At 41.0% G+C, this 24,579-nt stretch overlaps 1 protein-coding gene across 2 annotated transcripts in view; it reads right to left on the reverse strand.

The window, feature by feature from the left end:
* Positions 1-4,423: 4,423 nt before the first annotated feature.
* XYLB (xylulokinase) overlaps positions 4,424-24,579 on the reverse strand; it is a 238,427-nt gene continuing 218,271 nt past the window's right edge. For both annotated transcript variants that reach the window (XM_036738114.1, XM_036738115.1), the window contains 4 exons: positions 21,156-21,214; positions 16,375-16,462; positions 13,162-13,256; positions 4,424-5,757 (listed from right to left, as the gene is read on the reverse strand). In XM_036738114.1, the coding sequence (XP_036594009.1) occupies positions 5,680-5,757; positions 13,162-13,256; positions 16,375-16,462; positions 21,156-21,214 (320 nt within the window). In that variant the 3' untranslated portion in view covers positions 4,424-5,679. The remainder of the gene's footprint in view (positions 5,758-13,161; positions 13,257-16,374; positions 16,463-21,155; positions 21,215-24,579) is intronic.

Below are 24,579 nucleotides of genomic sequence, written 5' to 3' on the forward strand. Positions count from 1 at the left end.
GTGAGTTGCCCAGGACCACAGTGCCGGTGTGTATCTGAGGCAGATTTTAAACCAAGGTCTTTGAGATCATAGGTTCTCCCCTAAATCAGGCTGATGAGAATTAGTCTTAGAATTAATATTCATCTCTGCTGAAGCCTCTAGCTAATATCAGTCTCTCAAGTTCCCACCCACATTCAGCCAGAGAGGGATCAGTCTAGTGAAAAAAGACCCTGCTATATTAGTGACAATTTGATTACTACCACAAAGCTTCCTTCCCAACTCCATTCCCCAACCTGAGCTGGAAAGCAAAGAAGCTCTCGCCTCTTCTAACACGGGGAGGCTTTGCATCATTGCCCATCAGGCCAGGAAGGAGAAAAAGGCAAAGAGTCCTCTGGTTTTTTGCAAGATTTGTTTTTCCTCATCAATAGCAAATATTAAGGTTTACTTCTATTTAGAAACCTACAATGATGTAACTCAGGCATAGGATAATAGTACCTAGACAGATCTTAGAGGCCCTTTAGTACATTCACCTTATTTTTTGAGGGGGAAGAAACGGGGGACCAGAGAGATAAGACAATCTACCCAATGTGCCACAGATAGTAAGTAGCAGAGTTGAGATAACAATTCTGCTCCTCTGGCTTCAGACCCAGTATATTCTCCACTGTGCCACACTGTTCCTTAGAACACAGAGGGTGAACTGATCTAATAGACAGCACCAAAAGACTCACTCCATACAAATTCCATGTCCCTTCAACTGTCTTTTAGCAAATGGGCTCTGCCCATTTAAAATCATTGGTTTATTTTTTCATTTCAGTGCAAATTAGTTTCTCCCTCTTACTCTCCCTCTTCCCCTTCTTCCCTCCATTTCTCCCATCTCTCTATGCTGTCTTTTCTTCCCTTTCATTGCCCCCTCCTATCTCCTTTCTCTTCTCTCCCTTTCTCCCTCCTTTATCAAGAGTGGCTTCCACAAACTCTAGGCAGTCAAAAGGAGTGGCTCTCTGCTGTGGGCTGTAGCACACTGAGGCACCGGTCTGCAAGGCAGGTGTCAGTTCAGTCTGGAGTCTTCTCAGATATGTTACTGTGGATTGTTGCTTTTCTCTCCTCTCTGTAAGCCATTGTGGCAAATATGAAGATAATCATAGGTATGTTGCATTCATAGTTTCTGACTTTTAGGTTAAGTATCTCATCAGAAGAACTTGGATGGGAAAATATTGTATCTTTATTTTCGTTAACCTCAAACTGAAAGCTAGCATCTTCTTTGATTAGGAATGTAGGCAGCTAATATCATTCTGAGAAAGGGTGCCTAGACTTCCCTGGACTGCCAAAGGGGTATGAGACAGCAAAAAGGTAAAAAAAAAACTCTTGTGCTGGGCAGATATCAGATACTGTTACCACGATAATGATTGTTCTCAAGGGTTAGGGTCAAACTGTTTCCAGAGGAGTACAGTCCCAATTTTTAAATGAAAGTCAACAGGAAAAATATATTCTATATGTAGAAATTAACTTCACAATGTGCCTAGATGACCCTATCTAGTAAGATAAGACACATCTATATTGTTTTCCCTCTATAATAAAGCATCAAAGCATAGAGAACAGAGATCTGGCCTCCAAAACAGGAAGACCCAAGTCCAAAACCTGCCTTTGACACATATTGCATATGTGACCCTGGGAAAATCACTTGACCTCTCAGAGAAGGGGCCCATCTGTATTGGGAGAGGAAGTCTCTCAACAGGAACTCTCTAATTACTAGAAATTCACAATTAAAAAGGTAAAGGGAATCCAAACTAGCAGTTCCTAGTCAAACACCGTGATTTAAGTCTCAGAATCTCCCAAGTAGGTATAGGGGTCAGAGGCATCCAGGGGAAGTAATAAGGGGAGTTTTGGTATTGTGGATGTATTTTAGCTTAAAGGCAACTCTGTGAGCCTCAGGGTTAAGAAAGTCATCCTAATCCTAGAGGGTAGAATGCAGTTATTCTTTCTGTATCTACGGGTTAGGGGTGAGGCACCTCCTATGATCTGGAAAATCTGCATAAAATGTTTTGACCCTCACTTTGCACTAAAAAGAGGTCTGAATTTTTCTTTTCTGGGGTGTTTATAGTACCTTATTGTAAAATTTGGGTTGATCTTATATAATACCATACATATATTTTATGCATTTCTGACTTGCTAAACTTTTTCTTCGTCGTCTGCTGGTCTTCACATGTTATTGGCAGCTTCCATAAAACTCAAAAATTCCCATTTAATTTCTTATATATCAAAACTGCAGTGTGGAAGGACAAAATGTGGAAGGGATAACTGTAGTAGGTTTTGCTTCAAATAGGAAAGCATCCAGACACCATTACTATATGTTGGCAGTAAAGGCTAGGGAGTTTCTGCTTGGCATCTACAATTTTTTTTAATATCTTCAAGCTTTTTGGCCAAGTTTGGAATTTCTCAGTCCTGAGCCAGATACATCCCAACTACTTTGCTGAGTGCATATCCAAGAAAGAACTGGATCACGGTGATGGTGGCAACAGTAGCTGAAGCAAGCTGAAGCAAGAGGCCAGATCAATGAAATCTCAGGTCTAGGGAAAACAACAAAATTTAAAAAAAAAACCACATTTCTGTGCTCTCATAGGATCATAGATCTAAAGTTGGGAGGAACCTTAGCGGCCTTGGCCAGCACCCTCATTTTACAGACAAGTACAGGGAGATGGGGAAATTGGGCCACGGTAGTAAGAAGTAATAAGTTAGTCAGGATTCAAACTCAGGTAGCAGTATTGAAAATTTGAACTCAAGTCTCATTGACCCCAGGTCTAACTCTAAATTTAGTGTTGTATCATTGTGTTGGTAACCAAAAATGGGCTCCTTAGCACTTAGTCAACAAGTGCCCTTGACTAGTTTGGCTTTTTCCCCTGAACTGAATGCTGTTTGTACGTTGGATTGGAGTAAGCTTGTCGGCCCCTTCACCTTGCTTCCCTTGCTTAAGCTGATCGAAAGAACCTGTGCTTTCCCAGTCAACCCCTTCACCTTGCTTAAGCAGATCGAAAGAACCTGTGCTTTCCCCAGCGTACCTTACACCCCCGCAGAAGCCGGATGGTTAAAAACAGCTTCCATTGGAGCCAGAGGCTGCTACAGCTACAGCCACAGCCGAAGCAGGAGCTGCCGGTAGCAGAGCTGAACTACGGGAGGAAGCTGAACAAGGACTTGAGGCCAGTGGGTAATCTTTTTACCATAGAGGGGAATCATTTATATGATTTTGCTGTACACCATCATGCTTCTCTGTGGCCTCCTGGTTACTCTTGTGAGGCGTACTTATTGGGCCTGGAAGCTTTTGATCAATATATCAAAATGGGGATGCTGGTTCATGGGTTGGTTACTGTGGAGCCTAAATATATGCTTTGATTCTTCTGCCTCCTACTTTGAGAGTTTCTTATATCCGGCGGTTCCGAACCTTTCAGACATATATATGATCCTCTTTGAAATTATAAACTCTGCCCTCCTAATACAATCATGGATGCACCATCAAGTTAAAAAAGCATACATTTCTATTCAGTGCAAGGACAAATGCTTAATTCTCAATCATGACTAGAAAAGGCCCTGCCAATTCTGTTGATCTTTTAAAAACATGAACTCTTTGAGCTTTATTTTGAAGCAATAAAAATCCATTGATATGTGTGTCCATTTGGATCATCTTGGCTTCTGGGTAACTTCTGCATGACTCAGGATCATAGATTTAGAACTGAAAGGAATCTTAGAGATCTAGAGAATTTTAGATATCTTACTCTTTTTTGTGCCATGGATCCCTTTGGCAATCTGATGAAACCAAGGGACCCCTTCTCACAATAATATTTTTAAATGCATGAAATATATAATGAAAAAGGAAACCAATTATATTGAGATACAGTCACCAAAATATATTTTTAAAAGCAAGTTAATAGATACCAGGTTAAGAATCCCTGATTCAAGGGATACAAGTTGCCTTATTTTATAGAGCAGGCAGATGCTGATTAACTTTTTTTCAGTTCTTTTATATTTATTATGACTTTCAAGGCTATGGTCTCCAACACCCAAAGGCAAGGAAGCCTGAGGCACAGTTCTGGCCTTGGCACAATGGCCTATCCTGGTCCAAGTGAACCATGCTTGGTTCTCAAATAATCTAGCTCAGAGAGGGTGAATGATTTGCCCAAGACCATACAATATTGAGAAACAGTGCCAGGATTCAAACCCAGGTGCCCTGGTTCCAGAACCAATACTCTCTCCATTATACTATGATACATCTTTGGTGGGTGGCTGATTCATGAGATTAAAGGTCACTCATCGATGACCTTTCTAAAATGGCACTTGCAACATCACAGGATGTTAGAGCTGCCATGGATCTTGGCGATCATCTAGGCCTATGGTATGAAAGTCAAGTGGAAATGGATTCTTCTTGGGTACTTAGACTTAGAAAACCACAAATGAATATGATCGATGCTATATTGTATTTTTATTTATTTTCTTAAACATTTCCCCATTACATTTTAGTCTGGTTACAGGGCACTCAGAATTCTGTGAGGCCCTTGGAGTTTGACCCTTTTGATCTAGGCCAGCCCCTGCCACCTATTTTTAAAGATGAGGAAACTGGAAATAAGAGAGAAAATACTTTGAATAGCAGAGGTAGTATTCAAATTCAAGCCTTTTGACTTCAAAATCTAGTAGTCTTTTCACTACTAAACAATCAACACATCCAAGTTCCTAGTGACAAGTTCCTGCCTTGTACCAGTTTCCCAGTGACTTCACCTACCTAGCACCTCTTACCCTGCTCTGTCTCTCAAAGATGGGTTCCTTAATCTCTCCTGCTAGGACTTTCCTGATGCTGCTCATTGGGCCCCTCATTCCATTATTTGCTATTTGAACCCTCACCCACTGCCTTTACCAACCACTGATCTGATCCTTGCTTGTGATAACTGCTGTGACCCAGGTTCTGAACAGGGCATGGCATGGTAGCTAGAACGGAGTGAGGAAGACCTGAGTTCAAGTCCTACCTCATACTTCCTAGCTGAGTCTCAGTTTCTTTATCTAGAAAATGGACATAATGATACTTCTCATACCTATTTTACTATGAAGCTCAAATGAGGTAAGATACATGAAGTCCTGCCTAAACTTTAAAGGGCTGTATGTGTAGGTAGTTATAATTTTTATTTTGTTTTCAGTTCATTTTGTAAGCCCTTAATGAGTGCACAGGCTTGAAAGCACATGGGATACATGGGATATTTAACCTAACTTTGTAAACCACTTTGGCGAAAGTTTAGGTGAAACCATGTTACAGTTCCTTGTGAACATTGTTTAGGAAATGTTGCACTTTATCAGAGAGTTTAGCTAAAATCTATTAACATTTTTGCGAGACATTGGTCGGGGCAATCTTTTGCTTAGAATCTGGTCCCTTTCTTTATGGTGATTACAGTCCGGTTGGGGAGACAAGATTCATCACTGAAACAGACAGCAGTTGATGGCAGTGCACAATCAGGTTTGCTGTGAGGTCAGAGGAGGGCTCAGTGTAGACCAGAGTGGTGAAAGGCAGCTTCCTGGAGGAGGAGACTGTTGAATTGGACCCCTATTCATTATGCTTGATTAACCAGCGGATGAAACGGGAACAATCACAGGAAATTTCAAAACATGTTGATTCCTCTTTTCAACATTCATGGCAATTCTGGGGCAGCCTCTTAGGAACCTGACTTTTCAGTTGGGTGGTGCATGAGACCGCAGGACGATTTGCTGCTCCAACTCAGCATACCTCTTGAGGAGTGGCTCATAGACCTGAAACAAGAACAAATCAGCTGAGAATTTGGAGAGTTGTAATGTTTGGCAAGGTGGGGAACTACCTGCAGTCCAGCTTGCATGACTTCCTATGGCCCATTGAAACAATTTTAAAAGTTATATCCTAGCATAACTGGATTGGAGAGGCATCCAGAACTGTCATCACAGAAGGAAAGACCTGGGTTCAAGTTCTCCCTTTAACCCATATTGGCTGTATGACCCTCTCCAAGCTGTATAGCCACATTGATACAGGGAGTTCCTTCCTGGGAATTCCCCATACAGATGAAATTGCAGCTTCTTGTTGTTGTTGAAGATAGATTTAGACCTGCAAGTTCTTTAATGCAAAGCAGGCTCTGTCCCAGAGAAGTACTGGCTAAGGAGGTGGTGTGATGGTGAGATGATTTGACTTGGAGTCAGAGGATCTGGGTTCAAATGCAGACCTAGCTACTTAATATGTAACCCTGAAGGGAAAGTGAAGTGAAAAAAGAAAGTGAAAGTCACTTCCTTTCTTTGGGCTTCTTGCCTCATTCGATCTTCACACAACCTGGTTACCTTTTTCAAAATTGAGAGTTTAATCCCCAAGGTTGACACTGAACTGTGGTGAGCTCAGACCCTACATCTTGGCTGGTTTCCTATGGAAGGCAGTTCCTGTCCCTGGTGTAGCCCTGGATTAAGACACTGATAATGGCTCCTAGATTGTCTTTTTTTTTTTTAGGAGTGGAAGGCAAGGCAATTGGGGTTAAGTGACATGCCCAAGGTCACACAGCTAGTTAGTGTGTGAAGTGTCTGAAACTGGATTTGAACTCAGGTCCTCCTGGCTCCAGGGCTGGTGCTCTACTCACTGTGCCACCTAGCTGCCCCCCTAGATTGTCTTTATGAACTGTTGTGGCTGAAAAAAGTCATGGTTGGTGATGAGCCTTTTCATACTTAGCTGGGCTAATCCTCCAACTTCACATGTATATAGTATCTTGCCAGGAGATACTCACTGAGTCTTTCATTAGTATCAATTATGTTTTTGGAAGAACAACGGGCTGCTTAAGAAGACAGACAATGTTTTATGCCACTCTTCTTCTTCCTCTTAGAATTCTTTTAATAGTGGGTGATCAACAAGTGGACTCGTAACTCCATTTAAAACTCAGCCTAGGTAATGCTTCCTCCATGAGGCCTGTCCCAAACCCCGCTCAGTTGTTAGTGTTCCCTTAGAAATTTATTTAAAAATACATTTTATAATATTTTGTGTTTTTACATCATCTACATTTCCCACTGTATTTCTCCCCCATCTCTTTCTAGAGCACCATCTCTTATAATAAAGAACTTTCAAAAGGAAGGAAAAAAGCCCACCAACACTAAGCAACATATTGAAAAAAATCTGATGTCATATCCAGCGTTCCACACTCACAATTCAGGGGAAGACTATATCTCTTCTTTGGGGCCAAGCTTGGTCATTATAATTATGCAACATTTAGTTCTGAGGGCAGCTAGGTGGCACAGTGAGTACAGCACCGGCCCTGGAGTTAGGAGGCCCTGAGTTCAAATGCGGCCTCAGACACTTGACTGACATGCTTACTAGCTGTGTGACCTTGGGCAAGTCACTTGACCCCAATTGCCTTACACAACCCCGCCCCCCCGCAAAATTGTGCAACATTTAGTTCTGATTGGTGATTTTTGTTCTTTTTGTTGTCATTGTGGTAGTCATTTGGTGATTTTTGTTCTTTTTGTTGTCATTGTTGTAGTCACTTGGTGATTTTTGTTCTTTTTGTTGTCATTGTGGTAGTCATTGTGTGTGTGTGTGTGTGTGTGCGCGCGTGCGCGCGCGTGTATTCCTGGTCCAGCTTCCTTTACTTTGCATCAGTTCACATAAGTCTTTCCAGCTTCTTGGTATTTACCATCTCCATCATTTCTTACAGCACAGTATTATTCCATTAATATATTACAAGTTGTTTAGTTATTCCATAATGGATGGACAATTATTGTTTCCTTTGCTACTAAAAAAGTATTGCTTTAAATGTTTTTTGGCGTATATGGGGTCTTTCTTTTGTTATTGCCCTCCTTGCTCCTTGAATTATTTTGTGTGTGTGTATGGCGCTTATTTCTTTATGTACATGCTGTATCCTCCCAGCAGAACAGAAGTTTCTTGAGAACAAGGACTATGTTGTTTTTATCATTGTATTGCCAGCGTCTAGTACAGTAAATAGTACATAGCAGGTACTTTAAAAATGTTTGTTGAATTGAACTACGTGCCCAGCACATGAGGTATCTGGCTCCTCCACTTGCAGGAGAAGAACACTCAGTCATGGCCCTTGGGATGTTGACAGGATCAGAGGAGATAATGGATGTGGAAAATTGGTAGGTACTGTGCAAATTTAGTATAGCACTTCAAAGACTTCAATTGATTTCCTCAGCATGAGTCCTCTCTCCACTTCTGCAGACTGCAACTTCTCCTCCAAGACTGACTAGATAGCTTAATAAGTTGTTACAGCTGAACACATGGTGGACATATTTTTCTAATTGTTACCACTACCAAAGAACCAGTTATGTTCCATCAGTGACCACTACCCTCAACCATGTTGAAGGCATGTCAGTTTCTTGTGGTTTCCCCTTCAGTATAAATTGGGACCAAGGAATTTCATGGACCAAATGGACAACTGGGGTCCATGTTTGCAGAATTATGACCCTCTGTGCTCTGGGGATGGGTCTCAGGTTGGACAGAGCAATTAGTATTTGTAGTAAGCATTTGGTGAGAATGAGGTGGAACCTATTAGCTAAAATGTAATTCAGAGATCACAAAATCATAGTTCTAGTGCTGAAAGGAACTACAAAAGCCACCTAGCCCAGCTCCCTCATTTGTTGATGGATGAGGAAACGGAGACACAGAGATATTAAGTGACTTGACCAAGGCCACAAAGTTAGTAAGTGTCAGAGACAGAATTTGAATCTAGATCCACCACTTCCTTAAACAGTGCCATGCTATATGGGACAGCAGAATGAACACTGGGCTTGGGGTGAGGATGTCTGGTTCAAATCATAGTTTTACCAGTGTGATCTTGGGCAATCTCACTTTAACTGGAACTTCAGTGTTCTCACATATAAAATTGGGACAATAATACTGATACTATGCACATCATAATGTTATTCCAATAGGCTAATAATACTAATATTATTCATATACTTCATACAAATTTTAATGTGCATTATTCATTTATAAAATCAAGGGGTTAGACCAGATGACCTATGAGGCCCTCTCTAGTTCTCCACCTATGATCCCTATGACCTCCATTAATCCTGTCATCTTTTTTCCCTTTGTCATATGAATGGTGGAGCATTTGATGAATTCTATTTTTTTCTACTTCTGACTGGTTAGTAAAGTACCATGGCACACAGGTACGGGCATCTGACAGAGGGGTTAGCTATTAATTACCACATTTCCCAATCCCAGGACTCTCACACACAAATTCTACCTGGGCATATGAATGAGGTAAGAATGATCGTCATAACAACAAACAATAATAATAATGCATAGCATTTTTATTCCTGCTAGTAGTATATGTGGCATTGTTTGGAATCAGATTTTTATTCTTAAATGAAAAGAAAATACTATTTATTTATGTTAAAGGAATGCAAAAATGCATTTTCCCTGATGGCCTTGGCCAAACTAGCTGAAAAATCTTAAAAACAGAAAACCCCAATTATCCCCTGAGACATTAGCCAGTTATTAGACAATCTACTGCAACTTATTAAGGGGATAAAAAGATATTAATAGGTGTGTGGATAGAATATTGTTCTTGAATTTCTAATGGCCTATTTCACTGGCTTCAGCTTAAATGCTTTCTCCTAAGTGAATTCCTGAGGCAATTATTATGATTCCTTCCCTATAAGTAATGTCTAAAGGAAGGAAGAACACACAATGTTACATACAACTCAGAAATGTAAATTCCCTCTATCATCCTAAAACCTAATAGGTTTGACCCAGGGCTAGTCACCAAAGTCATTACCACTGTGTGAAACTTGCTCATGTCTGAAAGGTCCTTGTATTTGTGTTAGGCCTCACTCGACCAGCAAGCCTTGCTGGGGTAGAGCTGTAGGCTAGACAGAAGCTTCAGTAACTGGCTTATGAGACTAGCACTTTCCCACTGGGAGATGGCAAATTCTGCAAAACCAGGACAAACTCTGGTCTTCTGCTGTCTCCATGGTTATTTGCTCTGGGAAGGAACACACTAAACCCATGTTAAATGGGTTTTTTAAATGAATTATGCCACTGATTGGTAAACAGATCTATAAGTGGCCTGTGGGCTCTGTCCTCTGAGGAAAGGACTTTGGGAGATAGCAGGATACAGAGAAGAGATTCTTAACCTTTTAGTGTGTCTTGGGCCTCTTTGGCAGTCTGATAAAGTCTATGGACCTCTTCTCAGAATGGAGACAGCTAGTGGTACAGCGGTAGAGTGTTGGTCCTAGACCCAAATTCAAATCCAACCCCATACACCTGCTAGCTGTGTGACCCTGGGCAAGTCACTTACAGTTTTCTCAACTGTAAAATGATGAAAAGAATAATAGCACCTATCTCGCAGAATTGTTGTGAGGATCAAAGTGCTTAGCACAGTGCCTGGCATATAGTAGGCACTACATAAATGCTTACTCCCTTCCAGTTAGGTTTATAAATGACTAAAATAAAATGCATAGGGTTACAGAGAAACTAATTGTACTGAACCATGGTTATCAATATAATTTAAAAAACAAGTTCGCAGACCCCAATTTAAGACCTTATTAAAGTTGCCTATGAGCCAACCTTCACTAAGGCTTCATTGACCTGGGTTCATCTTCATGGGTGATATTTCCAGCAAATAGACCCCACCCCTATGACTTAAGTCTTCACCCCAGTGTGAAGCTGAGGGCCTCTAAAGTCAACTTAGGCCTGAATTCTTAATTATAATTGCATTAACAGACAAACCGCAACACAGAATCAGCAAATGCATTCAGTTGAAACAGAAAAGAAAATGAGAAATAAAAAAGAGAAAGAACAAAACATCAGCAACCCACTAAGCTACCACTCCTCCACAGCTCGATTCACTTATGCCCCTCAGCTCAGTCTGACAAGGAAGCTTCTTCCCCACTCCTGGCATCCATTGCAAACTGGGGCAAATCACCATCTTGGTTACCTTCCGCTTCTGTGGTTCTCTGTAGCCTTTCCACCCCGTAGGCAAAGCCTAGCACCTTCTGCATCTTGGCTAGTTTATCCTCATGAATCTCAGCTGAAGGCCTGCTCATCAAGTTCATACTTGGCTTCCTTCCTTTGCTGTCCCCATCCCACAGTGGCTCCATTTCCATGTTTTCCCCCCATTCCTTTGCTATGCCAACATTCCCTCATTGATCACACTGTCTCCATGGGAATTTGAAGCCTGAGCCCTCTGATATCAGGTCTGACTTCTTGGGGTCTACGCTCATATAAGAAAGCAGTGTAAGACATAGACCCTCAAACTAGGAACCATGAAGAATGTAGTTCCTAACAGTATGGTCTTGAGCTTATACCTTCCCTTGGAAAATATAACTTTCCTCTTGTCTGATCCTTTCAACACTGGGACCTTCTCTTGTCATCACTTCTTTTCTCTGGTCCTCTGTTTCCTCTTCCACAAAAAGAGGAAAATAATCATGAGGGGCAGCATGGTATCATGGATGAGGTCCTGGAGTTCAAGTCAAGAGGACTTTGGTTCAATTTCCACCTTTGGCACTTACCAGTTGTGTGACCTTGGGGAAGTCACTGTCTGAGCCTCAGTTTCCCCTTATGTAAATTGAGGGACTTTTATCTGATGAATTCTAAGGTTCTTTTCAGCCCCAAATCAATGATTCTGTGATCTCTGCCCTGCCCAACTCCTAGGGTTGTCTGAGGATGAAATGAGATAATGGGTGTGAGCACCTTGTGAACTGTAAAATGCTATACAAATGTGAGAGATTGTTATTATGATCTTTTGTAACTGGATTTTACTCCATATCATGGTCAGATGTGATTATCTCAGGATAATCCTATTTCCTCTTATGCCTCTTTGCTTAATTAGCCAAGAAGCCAAGCATTTCAGTTTATAATAAATTATTAACATAGGGCTGAATCTGAAAATCTGAATGCAGCAGCTGTAGCATCTCATTGTCTGTTCACATGGTCTTCTGAGGTCTCCAAGTTGTTGTTTTTTCCATGCTGGCTGGTTCGGATTAGCTTGGGGAGAGAAGCCGTTCCAGGAGAGAAGACTAATCAATGCTTCACTGAGGCTATTGAGGCTGCTGGACAGGGCGCTGGGCTATGAGTAAAATTGTGCTCAAATCCTTTTTGCTTTTGGACACCCAACATCTAGCACAGTGCCTTGCACACAGTAGGGGCTCAGTAAGGATTTGCTCAATGGAATTCAATAGACTCACCCACCCCTAAGACTGCAAACCAATCCCTTCCCTTTACTCTGCTTCAGTTTCTTCATCGGTAAAATTACAGTAGAAATGCACAGGTTCTAAAGTCAGAAAACCTGGATTGAAATCCTGTCTCTGCCACTTTCTCCCTGTGTGACATTGGGCAAGTCATTTATCTTTTCTTGGCCTCAGTTTTCTCAGCTGTTAAAAAAAGGGAGGGTGCCTAGATGATCTGCAAGGTCCTGTCTGGTCTAGATCTATGCTCTTGAACTTTGCATGGCATATAACGTCTAAGATAGCACTTCTACTTATGTTATCTCTTTTGATCCCCGATATAACTTAGCAAGACAAACAGGGCAGGTATTCCCTCCATTTTCCTGCTGAGGGAACTGAATCTCGTATGTACCAAGTAAGTGATGTATCCAGGATTAAAACCCTTGGTTCTGATTCCCAGCCCACTGCTGATTCTGCTCGCCTCCTGCTGCCTTATGTGAACGTGTGGTATGAATGCATTTTATGAGGACGGAATAAGCATGAATCTATGACGATCTTAGAAATCCTTGGAGAAAATAATGCCGTGTGTATAAATAAGTACCAGGCACAATGACAGATGGCTCATTTAAAGGAAGCTCCCAGTAGAGAGTGGCTGTTTTCAACAGGTCAGCCTCTTCTAAAGATTCGAGGTAGGAAGGGGAATTAGCCTAAGGAGCTCTGGGCCTTCTCACCACACAGAGTGAGTGCAGGAGTAAGTCCTTGAAGTGTCCAGTGAGGGGAGGAGGGCAAGCTCCTGGAGAGTTCCTTGTTTCAAGTCCAGTGGAGACAGAGGAGGCTCATTTCACAATTATTTCTTAGACAATGTGACCTCTGAGCCTTCTCGGAACGGGGCTCATTATTTCAGAAATGCAAGCCCAGCTCTTATTGGGTTTGACATACAATATGCTTAACTAGCTCTAGTTACAAAGTAATCTAGAAATGGCTCCACTTCCCCTCCTACTCATCCCCACCAGATGTGCTCACCTGGGCTGCTCCAGCAGTTGGTGTGGCAGCTAATCTGGGCTCCGGGGCTAATTTCACAACATCAGCAAAGGAGACATTTTCCCCTACTCCAAGGCCTGGAAGGATAAATCATATTTTGGACCAAAGTGCTAAAATAATGAGAATTGGTTCCAGAAAAAGAATGAGGAGGGCTGGTCACTGAGAAAAGATGAGAGCTTGTCCCTGAGGAGGCATGAGAAATTATCCTTGAAGAAAGGTGAGGGAAAATGAGGAGGAATGAAGGATAATCCTAAAGAGAAATGATCAATGAATGGTTCCTAAGGAGAGAGGATGGATGGCCCTTGGAATTAAAACTACATTCCCTACCCAGAACGCCTTGTCTCTATCCCCTCACTCATACAGACTCACTGAAATGCCACCTATCTTCCAGACTCAGCTTCAATGCCATATTCACCATGAGCTCCTGATCTCCTCACCCATTAGTGATTTCATTCTCATCTATGCTTCTTATTCACTTATCACATTCTGTTTCACTGTACTTATGTATATGTATCATCTCCTATATTAGATTGCAAGCCCATGAGTTCCAGGAGTATATATTTGCATCAGTTATGTTCTTAAACACATTAAGTGCTCAATAAATAGTTCTTGAATTATGGGGTGGACCCTCATGGGATTCATCCTTCCCAATTTTAAGATTTTGTGATTCCATTACTTTATTAGAAAATATAGATGTCATATTGTTCCTCTGTTGTGATATAGCAGCCCACAGAAGGACTAGGAAAGGGCAGCACCCACCTTCTAATGGGATGTGGGAAGTGGAGATCATAATTGAGCTTAACTCTGAATTTGTACTGAAAATATATAAGTACAAAGATGTCGGCTCAGTTATGTCAGAGGTGATGGCTATGTCTACATAATCCTCAGGAAAAAGCCAGAGGAGGAAGGGGAAGAACTTGACTCAAAGAGTCACCACATCCACATCTATATCACACAAGAGAGAAGCAGACCAGAGGAGGAGGTAGGAGAGGCTGGCATTTCAGGGACAATGGCTTAGCCATGAGAAGACACTGAATTCAGTAGAACATGGGGGTGCCTGAATGGAATTCAACTGTTAGATTTAATGAGAGGGCTCTAGCCCTTAAACTGCTCTATGCTTGGCAGCAGGAAAACAGCCATAGCTCCCTTTCCTTCCTGTGTTGTTTTTTCTTCCCAGAAGCTGGTGAAGGAAGAAAAGGGGATGGTGGAAAAAACAAAGTGATGGAGAGATGAGGTTACATCAGGACAAGATCCTTAAAAAAGAGTCAGGGATTCTTTATAGCAAAGGGATATTGAGATCCAATGACATTACCCTTCCCATTCTTGTATATGCTATTGTTGCTGTCAGAGCCCCAGGGTTGGATCACTTCCTTTGGCCCCTGAAGTATAGCAGTATAAGCTATAGGTCCTTAAAGTAAGAATGATCTAATGAAGAGGCAGAGAGGCCTTTCCCACTTTTATCATACAAGAGCATCTCAGCTCCCCAAGGGACATGGGCATTTACTGTGGAGTCCCCAGTTAGGCTAAAGGATGTGACTTACCTGCCTGATATGAAAACATAAAGCCTTAGGGAGGGCGGAGTAGTAGAGAAGGAATAAGAATTCTTGGCCATCAGCAATACCACTCCTAGGGCTGTATCCCAAAGAGATCACACAAGTGGGAAAGGGACCTGTATGTACAAAAATATTTATAGCTGCTCTTTTTGGAGTGGCAAAAAATTGGAAATCAAGGGGATGCTCATCAATTGGGGAATGGCTGAACAAGTTGTGGTATATAGATGTAATGAAATACTATTGTGCTATAAGAAATGGGGAAGATGCGGACTTCATAATAACCTGGAAAGACCTACATGATATGATGCTGAGTGAGTGGAACAGAACCAGGAGAACATTGTACACAACCACAGATATATTGATTCTGTGATGACTAACTTTGATAGACTTGGCTCTTCTCAGCAATACAAGGTTCAGAGACAGCTCCAAAGGACTCATGATGGAGAGAGCTGGCTATATTCAGAGAAAGAACTGTGGAGTCTGAGTGCAGATTGAGGCAAACTATTTGCTCTTTTTTCCTCTTTTTTTTGGTTTTGTTTCTTCTTTCTCATGATTCATTCCACTGGTCATAATTCTTCTTTGCAACTTGACTATTGTGTAAATAAGTTTAATGGGAAGGTTTATGTAGAATCTATATCAGACTGCATGCTGTCTTGGGGGGAGGGGGGAGCGGAGGGAAGGGAACAACTAAGTGTTGTAAACTAAAAATAAAAAATCTAATTAAAAAAAGAATAAAAAAAAGAATTCTTGGCCATATAAGGACTAAGCTCAGCATAAATGGATAAGGTTCTTTTGATAGCTAGATCATTCCATCTAGAAGGTGGATTCTACCAAGTAGGTCAAGGGCTCTGATGATAAAAGCCCTCTTCCTCACCAAAGACTTTGCCACTGTCTTCAAGTTCACCTATCTGTCCTGGATCTCCCACTGGACTGGCAGCTTGGTGACTGACAGTTCTTATCTCATCGAAGCCTACCCCTCTCACTCTCTTCAGCACTATTCCTTCCCACTCTCGGGATGGGGGCAGGGGAGACAGTGTTCAGTGTTTGTCAATACTTACCTGCTTCTCTAGTTCAAAGGGAGGCAAAGCAGTGAACGTTCAAGAACAAAAGAGCTCTTACCGAATGAGAAGGGAGATGAAACCGACATTCCCAAAGAAGTAGACCATTATGTCATCAGAAATACAAGATGTGGCAGTCCTCATTCATTCATTCAACAAACATTTGCTAAATTCCTACTGTTTTAGCACAGAGCCTGGCACACAGCAGGTGCTTAATTGTTTTTGATTGACTTACTGGTCAATCAACATCATAGGGCTAGAAACTTTGGAGGATGTGAAGATGAATAAGGCATAATTCCAGCTTTCAAAGAACTTGCGAACCAGCAGAGAAGATGAGACATTTACACAAATAGCTGTGAAATAAGGAGATTGGCAAAGTCTTACAGGGTCTCAGAGGAGGAAGGGATAACTTCCACCTAGAGAGATCAGAGAAGGCTTCATGGAGAAGGTGGCACATGAACTGGGCCATGAAGGATGGAGAAAGGGATGTAATTTTTAAAAGAATGACTAGCATAAGCAAAGGCAGTAAAGCAGCAAGAGGACCATGGATCTCATTTGGTACGCATATTTACCAATAACCTTACCATGAATTGCTCTATAAGCACATCCCAAACAAGCGGAATTGGCAGTTTCAATAGTGTACACTGGGGCATTGAACACATCGGACAAAACCTGTGGGAGAACATGAAGCTTCCGTTATCTCACAATGAGTCATTTCCATTACTGAGAATGGGCAGTTCCAGTTCTCATTCTGTTAGCTCCCTCTCCATAGGCTCCTGGCCTTCTGGTTTCAAAAGCATTCAAATCTCCATCTCAGAAAAAATGTTCACTGGATCTCATTGCTCCTTGGAGCCATTGTCTGGTCCTTATTCTTATTTTTTTTTCACTTTTCAACTTCTCATCAGTGTGGTTTACCCTGGCTGCCTCCATTTTTGATTCTAATTTAATTCAATCCAATGAATATTTATTAAGTACTATGTTCAGGGCAGTGCACTAAAAACTGGGATAACAAACATGAAGAATCACATCGTCAGGGCCCACCTGGAGCTTACATTAAATATAATGTGGGTGTGGCGGCAGTGGCATGTGGACACATAAGCACAATATAAGGCGGGATGTTATAAGGACAAAGGAGAGATCCAGAAAAATTATTGAATGTTTAAGGAAAGACTTGTTATTTTTAGCTGGGGGAACAAGGAAGTCTTGGAATAAAAGGCAGCATCTAAGCTAGGTATTAATGACAGAAAAGGATTTCTACAGATATAGATGAAGATGGAGTACATGTGGGTGTATAGTGGATTTGAAGGTATCTTCAGGTATCTGAAGGATTATCATGAAAAAGAAGAGGACTTGTATCCTCAGAGGCCAAAATTTTCTGAAAATGGAAAAGACTGATGTAATGGCTCCCTACCACTGAAAGCATTTTAAAAAGGACAGCTAAGCTATTTGTCAAGGACACTGTAGTGGGGATTCCTGCACTGGAGCAGAAGTTTCACCTTAAATCAAACAACATTTTAAAATGGCATTTATTAAGAGGACATTGGGCTGGGTGCTTTGGAATCAAAAGTCAAATGAGATAATCTCTGTCCTAGACGTAGAGTAGATAAGGTGTGAGCCCAAATGTAAGACACATTGGAGTATTTTAAGTGCAAAGAAGTCCAAACACAGTATCTGGAGAATTCTAAGGGATGGACAACTTTCAGCTGGGATGATCAGGACTGGCTTCATGGAAGAAGCAACACAATTTTTGTCTCAAAGGAAGGAAAGGATTTCAGTAGGTAGAAAAAGAGGAAGAGTTCAATCCAGGAGTGGAGGACAATAGACTAAAAGGCATGAAAATGAAAGAGAAGGGTAAGAGTAGTCCCATTTGGCTGAAACGTAGCATTCATGAAGGTGAGTGGTGTGAAATAAGGAGAGGAAGACAAATTGGAATCAGATTGTGGGAAACTTAGAATTTCAGAATTTAGTATGTAGACTATGGGAGTCATTGAAGGTTCTTGAGTAAGTGAATGGGTAGATCGGAGCTGTACATAAGAATGATTATTTTGGTAGCAGTGAGAAGGATGGATTGGAAAAGGGGAAGGACTGGAGGTAGAAGGTCAGCTAGGGAATGATCATAGTAGTTTAAGCATGAGAAGATGAAGACCTGAACTAGGGTAGTGGTAGGGACAATAGAAAGAAGAAGGTGGATATAAAGGATCTTGCAGAAGCAGACATGTCAGGACTCAGTAACTGAATGGCGAAGGAGAGAGAAGAGACACCAGGATAATTCAGGTGTCGAGCCTTGAGTGATTGGGAAGATGACCTCACTATCCATCGAAATAGAGGAAGTTAGAGGGAAGATGTTAGCCTTCTTTGAAAAAACAAAGGGAACACCACAGGTAGGGATAGTAGGTCCTGCAATCAGCTCTAAGGATGGGGGAAAGCAAGAACTGTATTGTTGTACGGCTATAGGGCTGTGGTGTTCAAAAGAGAGGAGCTAGCTGGCTAAAAAATGACCTCTGGGCCAATCGGTGATTTGGATGGCTCCATGAGCAGAGAACAGGACTCAGCTGAGCATCTGGGCCACACAGAGGGAGCCGGCATGTTGCCTGGGTTTCCCAAGGAAAAATTTCCCTCGTGTGGATATGTTTATAGCACCGAAAACATTCCAGGCACTGTGCTAAGGAAGTGCTTTACAAATATTCTCTCATTTGATCCTCACAACAACTTTGCTCCCAAAGGTGCTCTTGTTATCCCAATTTTGGAAATGAGGAAACTGAGGCAAATAGAGGTTAAGTGACTTGCCCAGTGTTACATAGTAAGTTTCTGAGACCAGATTTGAACTTAGGCCTTCCTGATTCCAGGTCTGGAGATCTATCCATCGTACCACATAGCTAGGTCTGTGTGTATGTGTGTGTGTGTGTGTGTGTGTGTGTGTGTGTGTGTGTGTGTAAGCCCTTACCTGGTTGTATGGTATCTTATGACAGTATATGGCACTGTCTTTGTATGGGAAGCAATCAGTATTCAGCAATTTACTAAAAACAAAACCAAACCAAACTGTAGTAGTAGTAGCAGCAGCAGCTTTCATATAGAGTTTTGAAGGTTACAAAGCATTTTATGGCATTACATGGCAAATCATTTGATCCTCTCAAAAAACCTGGGAGGTAGGTGCTATTATCTCCATTTTGCAGAGGAGAAAACTGAGGCAGACAGAGGTTAAAGGCTTTGCCCAGGAGCATACAGCTAATGAGTCCAAGACTACATTTGAACTCTGGTCTTTCAACATTCTATACTGTTCTGTGTAGTTACATAATTAAGCTTCTACTTGTAGCAAGACGTGCCTTTGCCAAAGGCTGAGTTGATGATAAGAAGGCATTTTTGAGACTGCATTTCCAAGGCAGCTATGTGTGCAGTGGATACACTTGGAGTGAGGAAGAGCTGGATGCAAATCCTGCTTCAGACACTTACTAGCTGTGTGAAATCACTTAATCTCTCTTCGTTTCCTCAACGGTAAAATGAGAATAATGATAGAATGAGATAATATTTGAAAAGGCTTTATAAACTTTAAAGTGCCTTTAAAATGTTAGCTGTTCTGTTTTCCATTTTTAGCTATTATTATTATGATCTTTTAATCTTTATCTATTATCTAGTATTAGCTATATTATTATCCCTCAGTTGTTAGGGCTCATTGGCTCCTGCTCAAATTCTCATGGATATCTTTCTCTGTTTACATGCTGTATCTTCCCAGTGGAACACAAGCTCATTGAGGCCACAGACAGTTTTTCATTTCATCTTTGCATCCCCCAAAGGTACCACGTTATAGCTGATCTCTGAATCAGGAACCTAGGATTAAGTCATGCCATTCAAAGAGACTAACTGTATGAGCCTGACATTCATTTTGCCTCTCAATGCTTCAGACGTGTCCTTTAATCTACAAATCGCACAGCCGCAGGTAATTCCTTAAATCAGTGACATCACAAGTCTGGGCACACACACACACACACACACACACACACACATACACATACACACAAACATACACACGTTCCTAGATAACCAACACATAGTAGGCATTTAATAAATCCTCGTTATATAGAAATGGAGAATTTCCTCAAGCACCCTAAGGGGCATATTTTGAGATCCCACATGTAACAGAGAGACAGATTTGGCAGGGAACAGGATGAATTCGATTTTGGATCTGTCGAGTTTGAGGTATCTGCAAGAATAGGGCCAGTTGGCTCCCCATGACCACACTGGGGGTAGAAGGACCAGCTTGCAGATAAAAGCTTCACTTGGCTCAGCCAATGTAGAGCATAATAAAAGCCCTTTTCATAAACACTAGCCAGCTGCTTTGATCCAGTTGCTTGAAGCCATGTTCCCGCCTTATCTCCCTGCCAAATCATGACTTCTGCAGTACGCTCAGACTCCATTTTCAGTGTGACTGCCCTAGTTTTTCCCACAAATGTTGATATTCATCTTCGTACAGACTCCACCCAATTTTTTCTCTCCAGTTTCACACTGACCAAGATTGATACAAGGCCCCATCTTACACTTCTACGTGTCGCAAAATCTCTCTCAGGAAACTACAGGCCTACCGCCTTCACCGGAATCCCAGTCTACTCTTTGGCTGTTGTTCCTCAGAATCACTCCCAGGGAGCTTATGGCTGTTTCTGTGATAATCTTTGGCCATAAAAGGCAATAGGCTCTAAGCTCATGCAAGCTCAGGATGATGCTGGCATGATGTTCATATGGAGATGTCCAGCAATTTGAAAGTTAGTAGTATAGTGGGAAAGTAGTTAGTCATGGGAATAAATGCAATTGCCAAAGGAGAGAGCATAGATGGCAGAGAGGGCTGAGGTCAGAGCCTTAGATGATGCTGATATTTAGCAAGTAGGAGAAGGATAGAGAGCCAGCAGAAGCAGAGAAGAGGACAGAGAGATAAGAAAAGAATTAGAAGAGTACAGTGTTATGGATGCCAAGGGAAGAGAGAAGAGTGATCAGAAAGGGGGGCATCTAACCGTGGTAAATCCTACAAAGAAGGTGGGTATGAGTAGTTTTTAGTGGAATGAAGAAGATGGAAGCCATATCATAGGGGACTGAAGAGTAAGGGGGTATAGAGAAAAGGGAGTAGCAAGAACAGTTTACTCTTCCTAGAAATTTCACAATAAAGGAGAAAGGAGAGCTGGAGAAGTAACTGGATCAAGGGAAGGGATTATTTTGTTTTAAGTATGGGGAGGCCTAAGAATTTTTGTAGCCTAGAGGGATTAGGCAACCCATGAGGTCCCTTCCAAATCTGAGACTCCATGGTTCTAATTTTCTACAACTTTGTGACAGAATCAGGAACTGAATATGAACAGCATTAGTGGTGGCCATCTACACTCACCTGTAAGATGTCTTTATTATGTGAAGCTCCTCCAGTAGCCAGAATCTTGGTACTTGGCACTGCAAGGGAAAAGAGTAAAGCTGAGATTGGTTTGATCAAGCTTGCTTATAACTTATGTCTGTTTGTCATAAGCTTACAGTCACAGATTGTCTTTCATCTTGTTTCCTTCTTGTGGAAAGAGAAAGAATTTCAAACCCTTTGTTCTTTTTCTCCCAGTTTTTTAACCTTTTTATTTAAAGTTTTGAGTTCCATATTCTATCCCTCTCTCCCTCTCCTCTCCCTCCCTGAGATGATAAACAATCAGATATAGGCTATATGTGTGAAATCATGTAAAACATTTCCATGTTAGCCATTTTGTAAAGGGAGACTCGAATAAAAGAAAAAAATTAAAGAAAGTGAAAAATACCATGCTTCAGTCTGTATTCAATTACTATCAGTTCTTTTTCTGTAGGTGGATAGTATACTTCATCATTAGTCCTTTGGGATTGTCTTGCATTGTTGTATTGCTGAGAACAGCTAAGTCATTCACAATTCTTCATTGATCAGTATTGCTGTTACTGTATACAATGTTCTGGTTCTGTTCACTTCATTATTCATCAGTTCACATAAGTCTTTCTAGGTTTTTCTGAAATCATCCTGCTTGTCGTTTCTTATAGCACAATAATATTCCATTACAATCATATACCATAGCTTGTTTAGCCATTCCCCAGTTTATGGGCATCCCTTTGATTTCCAATTCTTAAGCCACCACAAAAAGAGCAGCTATTAATATTTTTTGTACAAATAAGTTCTTTTCCTTTCTTTTGGATGACTTTGAGATAGAGACGTAGCAGTGTAAACCCTTTGTTCTTAAGTCTTGCCCTATACAAAATATAGTACAAGGTGGTTAAAAGGAGTTGTTAACTTTATCCTATTGTGTTCCCAAGGTATATGTTAATTTCTAAAAAAGGACAGTATGTGAATTGTGACCACACATACTGAAGGAAGGAATGGACAGGGAGGGAATGATAGCTGAGGCCTCTGATCCCTTCCCAAGCAAGGACTCCCTTATGAATCCCAATGCACAGCCTGCCCAATCAGACCCATCTTCATGAGTTTCCAAGAGTGCATACTAGAGTGATTCATAAGAACTTCCTAATAATGACAATAACAAAACAGAGGCCAGGAACTGGAAGTGCTTAAAGAGATACTGGATTTGAGTCAGGCATTCTTGGCCTTTTGTGGTATCATTGGCCCTTTAGCAGTCTGGGAAGGTCCATGAATCACTTCTCAGAATAATATTTTAAATAATTGATAATAAAAATAGGCATAATAATACAGAAGTCTTTCTACCTCAAAAATGCCAAAAATTTCGGGCTAAGGTTAAAACACTTTCTGTGGGAACATCTTCCTGAAATTATAATGGTAGTCAGTGGGAAAGTATGATTCAGTATATACACAGTCACTTTACAGATAGATGTTCAGGGACATAGCAAATGCATAGTGCCAAATTACAGATTGCCATCCGATTTGTGGCTGCTTGAAGTCACAAATCTTCACTGATGGTGACTGCCTTCGCTTAAACAGAGCTTCCATTTTTGTAACTGCTGATGGCACTCTAGCTTGTGTGTCTCTGTCTGTATGCCTATCTGCTGCTATGGTTTCTGGGCTAAGCACAGCTGCCTTGAGCCTGTAAATCCCTAAAGCATTTTTGCCTTCTACCCTGTTGGTGGTTGCCCTTTGAGATCACCATAAAGCAGCTGCTTGGACTGTGAGGAATCCCCCAGGTCAGAGACCCTCAATTCACAGGAAGTCAGATGGAAATAAGACACAGATCTCCCCTGGGTTAGTAAATAACTAGTTCAGACTATGGTTAGCTCTCCATAAACTATAAATATCTGAGCCCCCAGTTGGAGATAGAGACATCTATCTCTTTTAGTCCCTGAGCACTTTTAGGCTTGATATCGCTGGCCACACCTTGATTTGTAAGAACTCTGGCTTCCTCTTTTTCCCAGCATCTGTTCCTTCCTTCCTTTCTTCCCTCTCTACCACATGCCAAATAGATTGAGTCTGCTTTTTCTAGGAGTTGCTCAGAAGGAAAAGAGAGGTAGGCAGATAGAGTGGAAAGAATGCTGGCCTTGGAGACAGAAGACCTGGATTTGAATCCTGGCTCTGACATTTATTAGCTGGGCCAACCATTTAATTACTATGTGCCTTGGTTTTCTTATATATTTCTATTTTTGCTTAAGGTCAGTGGTCCAAAAGAATTAGAATAATTTATAGCTCCACCAATGTTAAATTAGCACATCCTATGCTTATTTTTTTAATCATTTTTATTCATGACTGGATATTCATAGAAAATTTGGATTTTAAATATATTATCATGTCCTCTGCAAATAATAATGGTATTTTGACCTCTTCACTTCCAATGCTAATGCCCAGAATGTGTTTTTCTTATCTTGTCAAAATTGCTATAATTTTCATCATATGTCAAATAAAAGCAATGCGAGTCATCATCCTTGTTTTGTACCTGTTTTTAGTGGAATTGCTTCTAATGTTTCTCCACATACATACTATGCTGACTCTTGGCTCTAGGTAGAAATTTTTATCATATTGAGGAAAAATCCCCCCATGTCTACTCTTTGTTTTGGAAAGTTTTTTAAATTATCTTTTTATTATGAATTTAAATATCAAAAAAACACAAAGATATGGAATTATGCCCCCAAAATTCCCTCAAATGTACTTGCCCTCTGAGCCAGCAATATCACTTCAAGGTATAGACCCCAAAGAAATTAAAAAGAGAAAAAGTACTCAAATGTACAAAAAATATTTATAGCAGCACTTTTGTAATACCAAAGGAGTTGGAAACCAAGCCCATTATCTAGGAAATGATTGAAGAAATTGTGGCACATTAATGTAATGGAATTACATTCCATTTATATTCCTTCTGCACTGTAAGAGATGATGAATATGACAAGTTCAGAGAAACATAGGAAAACTTGTATGAACTGATGCAGAGTGAAGTTAGAGAAACAGGAAATTTATATTGTGACTACAATACTGTAAAGAGACACAACCTTGAAAGAGCAATTGACTTCAGAAGGCTGATAACAGAATCTGCTTCCCACCTCCTGGCAAAGAGGTGATGAGCTAAATATACAGAATGAGATATGCATTTATAGATACAACCATTTTGTCAATTTGTTTTGGTTGGCTATAGAGACTTGTTAACATGTTTGGCTTCTATTTGAAGAGAAAGTATGTGGAAATGGTGGATAGTGATAGTGATGCAAAAAAAGAGCATCAGTAAAACATTTTTAAAAATAGAAGGGAACAGAAGGAAATTCAGAAAGGTGCACTTGCAAGCAGGGAAGTTTTGTTACATCACACGAGTTTAAAATACAAGGAAAAAATAGACTATATAAGACGTTCATGTTTTTTTTGT

Source organism: Trichosurus vulpecula, chromosome 9, assembly GCF_011100635.1.
Source record: "Trichosurus vulpecula isolate mTriVul1 chromosome 9, mTriVul1.pri, whole genome shotgun sequence".
NCBI classification, from domain to species: Eukaryota; Metazoa; Chordata; class Mammalia; order Diprotodontia; family Phalangeridae; genus Trichosurus; species Trichosurus vulpecula.